The sequence below is a fragment of the Ranitomeya imitator genome, chromosome 2, assembly GCF_032444005.1.
Source record: "Ranitomeya imitator isolate aRanImi1 chromosome 2, aRanImi1.pri, whole genome shotgun sequence".
Classification (NCBI taxonomy): domain Eukaryota; kingdom Metazoa; phylum Chordata; class Amphibia; order Anura; family Dendrobatidae; genus Ranitomeya; species Ranitomeya imitator.
The window spans coordinates 448189071-448199958 of NC_091283.1; the positions used below are offsets into that span (position 1 = coordinate 448189071).

Here is a 10888-nt window from a genome sequence, read left to right on the forward strand (position 1 = left end):
TGGCCAGAATTGGCAGAATATGCATTGCAGGAGCTTGCTTGCCCGGCAGCTAGTGTCCTATCAGAAAGAGTATTCAGTGCTGCAGGTTCAATTTTAACCGAAAAAAGGACTCGTCTGGCTACCCAAAATGTTGATGATCTAACATTCATTAAAATGAACCACAACTGGATTTCGAATTCTTTTGCCCCACCTTGCCCGGCCGACACCTAGCTTTCCTATGAAAAGCTCTTGCCTGTGGACTACTGTGAATTACTTTTCTAATGTCTAATTTGCTGCAGCTGATTGTCCAGCATACGACATGTTTACACCTCACTAAATGGCCAAACTCCCAACACGGGGCCGTGGTATCGCGACTTGGCGCAAGCACCCGTGAGAGTGCTGTTTGTCTGAAGAGGTGGGTGTGCCTGCTTTTGGTCGACAGCACTGCCACTGGGTCCCTCATAGTACAATAAAGTGTCTCTGGCGGTGGTGGTGCGCACCCAACGTCAGACACACTGTTGTAACATGAGGGGCCCTGGGCCTGTACCGCCGGCCACAAGAGAGTTCACCCACCCCCAGGTCAAACATTGCTCTACCACTTCCACAGTTATCTCTCACACTTCCACCAATGTTTAGTCTATGCGCTGACATCCTTCCATTCCTGCCACTGACAATACCATTGTGTTGACATGTATGATGGTACTTAACATAGTCAGGGGCAGTGTCCTCTATTTACCACAGTAAATACTTTGCGCTAAATTAGTAGGTCTGAAACTACGCAGAGGATCCCACCCCTGTACCTAATGATTGCACCCTTTAGTGTTTTCGTTTTGTTTTAATGCGAGACATTCACATTTATTTATTGTTTTGGACTACTGACTGGCAGACACTCATTACAATCGGCCTCCGCTGACCAGACCACTGCTGCCCGTGTACCCCTGGAACCAATTTTAAATTGCCTACAGCCAGCCCAATTCATTATGTTAGGCCTTCGAAGCCTGTCTGCGGTCCCTCCTTCCACTAGGCCTCCACTGACCTGTCTACTGCTGCCCGTGTACTCCTGGAACCAATTATAAAGTGCCTACAGCCTGTCCAATTTTATTATGTTAGGCCTTCGAAGCCTGTCTGCGGTCCCTCCTTCCACTAGGCCTCCACTGACCTGTCTACTGCTGCCCGTGTACTCCTGGAACCAATTATAAAGTGCCTACAGCCTGTCCAATTTTTTTATGTTATGCCTTCGAAGCCTGTCTGCGGTCCCTCCTTCCACTAGGCCTCCACTGACCTGTCTACTGCTGCCCATGTACTCCTGGAACCAATTTTAATTTGCCTACAACCAGCCCAATTTATTATGTTAGGCCTTCGAAGCCTGTCTGCGTTCCCTCCTTCCACTAACATAGTAACATAGTAAGGCCGAAAAAAGACATTTGTCCATCCAGTTCAGCCTATATTCCATCATAATAAATCCCCAGATCTACGTCCTTCTACAGAACCTAATAATTGTATGATACAATATTGTTCTGCTCCAGGAAGACATCCAGGCCTCTCTTGAACCCCTCGACTGAGTTCGCCATCACCACCTCCTCAGGCAAGCAATTCCAGATTCTCACTGCCCTAACAGTAAAGAATCCTCTTCTATGTTGGTGGAAAAACCTTCTCTCCTCCAGACGCAAAGAATGCCCCCTTGTGCCCGTCACCTTCCTTGGTATTAGCAGATCCTCAGCGAGATATTTGTATTGTCCCCTTATATACTTATACATGGTTATTAGATCGCCCCTCAGTCGTCTTTTTTCTAGACTAAATAATCCTAATTTCGCTAATCTATCTGGGTATTGTAGTTCTCCCATCCCCTTTATTAATTTTGTTGCCCTCCTTTGTACTCTCTCTAGTTCCATTATATCCTTCCTGAGCACCGGTGCCCAAAACTGGACACAGTACTCCATGTGCGGTCTAACTAGGGATTTGTACAGAGGCAGTATAATGCTCTCATCATGTGTATCCAGACCTCTTTTAATGCACCCCATGATCCTGTTTGCCTTGGCAGCTGCTGCCTGGCACTGGCTGCTCCAGGTAAGTTTATCATTAACTAGGATCCCCAAGTCCTTCTCCCTGTCAGATTTACCCAGTGGTTTCCCGTTCAGTGTGTAATGGTGATATTGATTCCTTCTTCCCATGTGTATAACCTTACATTTATCATTGTTAAACCTCATCTGCCACCTTTCAGCCCAAGTTTCCAACTTATCCAGATCCATCTGTAGCAGAATACTATCTTCTCTTGTATTAACTGCTTTACATAGTTTTGTATCATCTGCAAATATCGATATTTTACTGTGTAAACCTTCTACCAGATCATTAATGAATATGTTGAAGAGAACAGGTCCCAATACTGACCCCTGCGGTACCCCACTGGTCACAGCGACCCAGTTAGAGACTATACCATTTATAACCACCCTCTGCTTTCTATCACTAAGCCAGTTACTAACCCATTTACACACATTTTCCCCCAGACCAAGCATTCTCATTTTGTGTACCAACCTCTTGTGCGGCACGGTATCAAACGCTTTGGAAAAATCAAGATATACCACGTCCAATGACTCACCGTGGTCCAGCCTATAGCTTACCTCTTCATAAAAACTGATTAGATTGGTTTGACAGGAGCGATTTCTCATAAACCCATGCTGATATGGAGTTAAACAGTTATTCTCATTGAGATAATCCAGAATAACATCCCTCAGAAACCCTTCAAATATTTTACCAACAATAGAGGTTAGACTTACTGGCCTATAATTTCCAGGTTCACTTTTAGAGCCCTTTTTGAATATTGGCACCACATTTGCTATGCGCCAGTCCTGCGGAACAGACCCTGTCGCTATAGAGTCCCTAAAAATAAGAAATAATGGTTTATCTATTACATTACTTAGTTCTCTTAGTACTCGTGGGTGTATGCCATCCGGACCCGGAGATTTATCTATTTTAATCTTATTTAGCCGGTTTCGCACCTCTTCTTGGGTTAGATTGGTGACCCTTAAAATAGGGTTTTCATTGTTTCCTGGGATTTCACCTAGCATTTCATTTTCCACCGTGAATACCGTGGAGAAGAAGGTGTTTAATATGTTAGCTTTTTCCTCGTCATCTACAAGCATTCTTTCCTCACTATTTTTTAAGGGGCCTACATTTTCAGTTTTTATTCTTTTACTATTGATATAGTTGAAGAACAGTTTGGGATTAGTTTTACTCTCCTTAGCAATGTGCTTCTCTGTTTCCTTTTTGGCAGCTTTAATTAGTTTTTTAGATAAAGTATTTTTCTCCCTATAGTTTTTTAGAGCTTCAATGGTGCCATCCTGCTTTAGTAGTGCAAATGCTTTCTTTTTACTGTTAATTGCCTGTCTTACTTCTTTGTTTATCCACATTGGGTTTTTCCTATTTCTAGTCCTTTTATTCCCACAAGGTATAAACCGCTTACAGTGCCTATTTAGGATGTTCTTAAACATTTTCCATTTATCTGTATTCTTATTTCTGAGGATATTGTCCCAGTCTACCAGATTAAGGGCATCTCTAAGCTCATCAAACTTTGCCTTCCTAAAGTTCAGTGTTTTTGTGACTCCCTGACAAGTCCCCCTAGTGAAAGACAGGTGAAACTGTACAATATTGTGGTCGCTATTTTCTAGATGCCCGACCACCTGCAGATTTGTTATTCTGTCAGGTCTATTAGATAGTATTAGGTCTAAAAGTGCTGCTCCTCTGGTTGGATTCTGCACCAATTGTGAAAGATAATTTTTCTTGGTTATTAGCAGAAACCTGTTGCCTTTATGGGTTTCACAGGTTTCTGTTTCCCAGTTAATATCCGGGTAGTTAAAGTCCCCCATAACCAGGACCTCATTATGGGTTGCAGCTTCATCTATCTGCTTTAGAAGTAGACTTTCTATGGTTTCTGTTATATTTGGGGGTTTGTAACAGACCCCAATGAGAATTTTGTTACCATTTTTCCCTCCATGAATTTCGTCCCATATGGACTCGACATCCTCATTTCCTTCGCTAATATCCTCCCTTAAAGTGGACTTAAGACAAGACTTTACATAGAGACAAACCCCTCCTCCGATTTTTACGATCCTTTCTAAACAGACTGTAACCCTGTAAGTTAACTGCCCAGTCATAGCTTTCATCTAACCATGTCTCGGTTATTCCCACTATGTCAAAGTTACCTGTAGATATTTCTGCTTCTAGTTCTTCCATCTTGTTTGTCAGGCTTCTGGCGTTTGCGAGCATGCAGTTTAGAGGATTTTGTTTTGTTCCAATCTCCTCGCTGTGGATTGTTTTAGAAATGTTCTTACCTCCCTTCTGAGTATGTTTTCCTGGGTCTTCTTTGTTCAAGTCTAATGTTTTTCTTCCCGTCCCCTCCCGTCCCCTCTTCTACTGCTGCCCGTGTACTCCTGGAACCAATTATAAAGTGCCTACAGCCTGTCCAATTTTATTATGTTAGGCCTTCGAAGCCTGTCTGCGGTCCCTCCTTCCACTAGGCCTCCACTGACCTGTCTACTGCTGCCCGTGTACTCCTGGAACCAATTATAAAATGCCTACAGCCTGTCCAATTTTATTATGTTAGGCCTTCGAAGCCTGTCTGCGGTCCCTCCTTCCACTAGGCCTCCACTGACCTGTCTACTGCTGCCCGTGTACTCCTGGAACCAATGTTAAAGTGCCTACAGCCCAATATTTTTTTATGTTAGGCCTTCGAAGCCTGTCTGCGGCCTGTTTTTTCTACTACTCCTACACTGACCAGACCACTGCTGCCTGTGTACCCCTGGAACCTATTTAAAAGTGCCTACAGTTCAATATTTTTTTTATGTTAGGCCTTCGAAGCCTGTCTGCGGCCCGTTCTTTCTACTACTACTACACTGACCAGACCACTGCTGCCTGTGTACCCCTGGAACCAATGTTAAAGTGCCTACAGCCCAATATTTTTTTATGTTAGGCCTTCGAAGCCTGTCTGCGGCCTGTTCTTTCAACTACTACTACACTGACCAGTCTACTGCTGCCCGTGTACCCCTGGAACCTATTTTTAATTGCATAGAGCATCCTTTTTTTAATAGTAGGCGTACAATGTCTGTCTGCGGTCCACTATTGAAATTGTCCTCCACTGCCCAGAGCAATGCTGCCTGTGTACCCCTGTAACCTTTTTTAAGCTGCAGTGAGCCACATTTTTGGTTTAAGGCCTACTACCTGTGTCTGTCTGCGCCACTCAATACAGCTGTGTTCCTTTGAAAAAAGCTGAGCGTCAATAGTCTTGTTTTCAGCCTCTAGGAATTTTAAAACTGCATTGGAGCTACAACTTTGGTAGGGCCTACTAACGGTGTCTGCCGCCCCAATGTGTGCCCCAGGTTTCATCCACATTGCTTCGATCAGACTACTCTCGTTTAGTAGTTATTGGAAACTACACTGCATTAGGCCTACAAATTGGGTATGGGGTGTAGAGAGACGGTGTGTTCCACTCCAAGGTGTTCCCCAGGTTTCCTCTCCATTGCTTCAATCTTAATGCTCTCGTTTAGTAGTTGTTGGAAACTACACTGCATTAGGCCTACAAATTGGGTATGGGGTGTAGAGAGATGGTGTGTTCCACTCCAAGGTGTTCCCCAGGTTTCCTCTCCATTGCTTCAATCTTAATGCTCTCGTTTAGTAGTTGTTGGAAACTATACTGCATTAGGCCTACAAATTGGGTATGGGGTGTAGAGAGACGGTGTGTTCCACTCCAAGGTGTTCCCCAGGTTTCCTCTCCATTGCTTTAATCTTAATGCTCTCGTTTAGTAGTTGTTGGAAACTACACTGCATTAGGCCTACAAATTGGGTATGGGGTGTGGAGATGGTGTCTTCCACTCCAAGGTGTTCTCCAGGTTGCCTTTCCTGAGCTTCTATCTTCAGGCTCTTGTTAAATAGTGGTTAAATGGAACAACTGCATTTGGCGTACTAGTTGGTTTGGGGCCTACTAACAGTGTCTGCCGCTCCTTGCTGTTCTCCTGGTTTCCTGTCCTGAAATTCCATTTTCAGGGTCTCGTTAAGTAGTTGTTAATGTTAGACTGCATTTGGCCTACTAGTTGGGTTGGGGCCTACTATCGGTGTCTGCCACTCCTTGCTGTTCTCCTCCACTGAACAAAGCTGTGCCACCTGTTTACTACGGTTGCCAATTTTGAACTGCATTTCGACTACTTACTGATTTGGGCCTACTCTCTGTGTCAGACTCTCATTCCAGTTGTCCTCCACTGCAATGCCCCCTGGTTAGTCCGTGGTACCAATTTTGAACTGCATTTAGCCAACTTTATTCTTTGGGCCTATATCTGTGTTTCCTCCTCATCCTGCCCATTGCCCAGCCAGTGGTAGATGAGTCTGCTGGTACATTGACCCATAACGCAACATTCCCCGTACACGCTACACAACAAGATTGTGACCCTGCTGAAAGTCAGGTTCCTCTACCCGCATACCATACCACCTTACACGGGGACAAAGAGGAAGGTGCAGATGAAAGTGCAGGTTCCTTCATCAGGTGGGGGGAGGAATACTAGTTGGCGACGTCACTGGCACAGGGCCTCTCATAGTACGCAAAAGTGTTGCTGCCGGTGGGAGGCGCCCCCGCCGTGCAAACACACCGCTGTACTTTGAGGGGCCCTGTGCCAGTGCCAATGCCAACGAGTGGGCCCCCCCTGCTTGCTCAGGATCACAGCACTTGCAAAGTTGAAATACTTACCTCTCCCTGCTCCACTGCCGTGACGTGGTCCAGATTTCCTGGGCCCACTAATTACTTCAACCAGCCCTACCCCCCACAACTTTAGCCAAATGACCCCCAATTTCAAATGCCTTCCAATTATTATAAGGTAAATTACGATTGACAAGCTTCTGTAACAAGAATGGATGTTTTTGCCATTAAAATGGGCAGTGTAGGTGTTTTCCTGGCCTCCACTCACTGCCGACTATGCTCCCCCATTGACTTGCATTGGGTTTCGTGTTTCGGTCGATACCCGACTTTTCGCGATAATCGGCCGATTCCACTCGACTCGACTTCTAAGATAGTCGGGTTTCGCGAAACACGGCTCGACTCTAAAAAGGTCAAGGTCGCTCAACCCTAGTCATAAAGCAAGGAAGTCTGTTACATCAGAATGCAGCAGCTATCAGCCAGGAGCTCTGGTTTGTGCCGACCATGAACTAGAGCAGCTCTGCATGGTCAGACACAGCCAATACACAGTACATTGCAGGGGCACATTTATATAATTATCTCAGCACACATCCAATAGTGGAAATTATTATTATTATTATTCCAAGATGTATTGATTTAGGGTATAGCACGGTGGCTCAGTGGTTAGCACTGCAGCCTTGCAGCGCTGGAGTCCTGGGTTCAAATTCCACCAAGGACAACATCTGCAAGGAGTTTGCATGTTCTCCCCATGTTTGGTTGGCTTTCCTCCGGGCACTCCGGTTTCCTCCCACACTCCAAAGACATACTGATAGAATTTAGATTGTGAGCCCCATCGAGGACAGCGACGATAATGTGTGCAAACTGAAAAGCGCTGCGGAATATGTTGGCGCTATCTAAATAAAAGATTATTATTCAAATGTGCTTTGTTCTCAGGATAACCCCTTTTTAAGGTACTGTCACACTAGACGATATCGCTAGCGATCCGTGACGTTGCAGCGTCCTCGCTAGCGATATCGTCCAGTGTGACAGGCAGCAGCGATCAGGCCCCTGCTGGGAGATCGCTGGTCGGGGAAGAAAGTCCAGAACTTTATTTCGTCGCTGGACTCCCCGTAGACATCGCTGAATCGGCGTGTGTGACACCGATTCAGCGATGTCTTCGCTGGTAACCAGGGTAAACATCGGGTAACTAAGCGCAGGGCCGCGCTTAGTAACCCGATGTTTACCCTGGTTACCATCCTAAAGGTAAAAAAACAAACACTACATACTTACCTACCGCTGTCTGTCCTCCAGCGCTGTGCTCTGCTCTCCTCCTGCTCTGGCTGTGAGCGTCGGTCAGCCGGAAAGCAGAGCGGTGACGTCATCGCTCTGCTTTCTGGCTGCCCGGCGCTCACAGCCAGACCAGAGAAGCAGAGCGCCGAGGACAGACAGCGGAAGGTAAGTATGTAGCGTTTGTTTTTTTACTTTTTAGGATGGTAACCAGGGTAAACATCGGGTTACTAAGCGCGGCCCTGCGCTTAGTTACCCGATGTTTACCCTGGTTACCGGGGACCTCGGGATCGTTGGTCGCTGGAGAGCTGTCTGTGTGACAGCTCTCCAGCGACCAAACAGCGACGCTGCAGCGATCCGGATCGTTGTCGGTATCGCTGCAGCATCGCTATGTGTGACGGTACCTTAAGAGTGTGCATCTGTAAAATCAGAATTTACTTCTTTGTTCTTATCTGTATCTATAGACTTACCACAGCTGGAGATGTCCAAGATATCAGATGTCTGCTCCTCCATTGCTGAAGAGCCTTTACATACAACACTAGACTCAAAAGATTATAATCAAGCACCAAGTGATACGGACCACTCTGTGCATGAGGTAAAGACATGGTTCTGTGCATCATCAACACATCTACCCACCACTGGAGAATAGTAGTATAAATATCTCTAGGCATGGTGCTGGGGGTCAGAGGAAAAAACACAATTCAAGCTTTGCATTGGCTACACATGTAAGGTGGTGAAAGCTTCTACCATAAATAGTGGGCACTGGGATCAATACCTACCTAACTAGCCCCGTGTTACTAACATGTCTGCATTGTTATAGGAATATGTTGATGATTTGTTGGGTAATTCTCCAAGATGTCTGGATGAAGAACTTAGTGTAAGTATTGGGGACCAAAAAGTAATCTAAATTATTATTCTGGAAACTCAATAGTGTGGAGACACGAGTATTAAGGTAGATTTATACTCAGCGTTCTTTGGGAAAAAAGCCACTGCCAAAGCCAGAAGGGGAATCAAGGAATGGAAAATCTTTAGGAAGGACGTAAACTTTCTTCCTGCTGGATCCTCTTCTGGCATTTAGCCTAGATACTGAATGAAAAGCTGCAGTGTGAAATCACCTTAAACTAGTATTCATTATTGCATTATCAATGGCTATTTTCTTTGCTGCTATTTTCTCAGGGGCCGACACAGCACATCCAAAGTACTGATGAGCAGCATTGGAACAAACGGACACAAAACCTCCTCAACGGCCTGCGAGTAAGAACCATGAGCAATGAGACAAGTAGGAGACTGTATAGCCTTTGTTCTAGTGGCAGCCAAACCTCGAATGTGATTGACTGGCTGTTATTGATCTTGTCCCTATAAGGAAAACATAGGTTTTTCCATGAACAGATAATATAGCAGTAATACAGAACATTCTGCTAACTATTTCAATTCTGAATAAGTGTATAGTACAGTGTAACAATTATTCCATTTCCTTTGTTGCGCAGAAACTGAACCAGTCCGGTGAAGACTCCTTTAGTTTTCACAATCTGTGTAGGAACGATAAACGGAAATTGGTGTCAACCAAATTCTACAGTTTCTTGGTGCTAAAGAAACAGTCTGCCATCAAGATGACACAAAATGCTCCGTACGGCGATATCACGGTCATTCCAGGACCTCTATTCCACTCTCTGTAATCTCAGGCATTCGCAAAAGATGTTATTTATTTCTACATTTCTGTTTGTCTCTTTTACTTAAAACTCATTTATAATTAAAACAAGTTTCTAAATCACCACAATCTCACACACACCACACTTTCACATTGCAATAATATCAAGCCAAATTACCAAGGTTATAAATATATTACACTTTCATAACGGGTAATATCAGACCTTAATATAACGTGCAAGCATTTCTATCACACGGATCCTCCAACACATGCCGAATAACTGATGCACAATAGTCGCACATAGAGGGACTACAGGTTTGTAGTACAGGTCTGCTTGGTCATGTGCTTTTAACCTTATCTGAAGCCACATAGTTTATCATTATAATTTTAGCAATTTACACTGAAGCGCTGATGTCCAGAATCCAGATATCTGGGGCGGGAGAAACTCATTGATATGGACAATTCCAAATTTGTTGCCAGTATCAAATTAATCTATTGATTTTGTTTTAGGACACTGTGACCTTGTGTGTTTTTCTTAGCAGACATCAGTTTACAGAAAGGGATGAGCATGACTATCGGTTATAGGATTTGGTCATCACATGACAATATTATCTGCTTATAAAGTGACCGCTATTGTGTGGGTCATCCAGCTACGGACAGCATACTGATAAGCATCATTATATCATAGTGCAATCATTGACTGTGCTAATATCAGCTCAGCTCAACATATATTAGTTGCTCCCTGTAAGGTAAATTTACTTTACCAGAACAATAATCTAGGTACCCGAAGAACATCCTAGGCTTACTGCATTCGTTATATTGTGTTGTCAACTATTTATTTACCTTTGTTCAATAAATTATTACACCACTGCCCTGGAGTTGTTATATACTTCATGTTTGTTTTTCCTAGCAACATCCATCATTGCATCTTAGTAAGTTATGCAGTCACTGGGTCTAGTCCATTGCACTGACTGCTATCACTACAGATCCTTGGTTCTGTCCATTAACAAAATAGTCACTGGATTTTTATTTCACTGTGACGGTGAATTTCTTTCACTTCCTAAAGAATCAATTTGGGTTATAGTTGGATATCAGGGATTTGCTTATAATGCAACTACTTTGTTGCAATCAAATCTTTCAGCTTTGTATGTTGCAAATCTATTGTTTCACGGCCGCCTTTCTAGCTACAATGTGACAACATTTATAACAAGCTTTTAACCAACTATTACAGGCAGGAGTGACCTTCCATAGCGTGCACAGACTACTTAAATTTGGTTGGGGCAATCATGTGCACCTCTGGGCTAATGTGGATTTAATAT

At 44.1% G+C, this 10888-nt stretch overlaps 1 protein-coding gene across 1 annotated transcript in view; it reads left to right on the forward strand.

Annotated features, from left to right (window-relative positions):
- The window catches only part of RAD21L1 (RAD21 cohesin complex component like 1), a 106015-nt gene extending 95573 nt beyond the window's left edge, over nucleotides 1-10442 (forward strand). Inside the window, exons 11-13 of the mRNA XM_069751049.1 lie at nucleotides 8386-8516; nucleotides 9098-9175; nucleotides 9409-10442. Coding sequence (XP_069607150.1) covers nucleotides 8386-8516; nucleotides 9098-9175; nucleotides 9409-9597 — 398 coding nt within the window. The 3' untranslated portion in view covers nucleotides 9598-10442. The remainder of the gene's footprint in view (nucleotides 1-8385; nucleotides 8517-9097; nucleotides 9176-9408) is intronic.
- The last annotated feature ends 446 nt before the right edge of the window (nucleotides 10443-10888 follow it).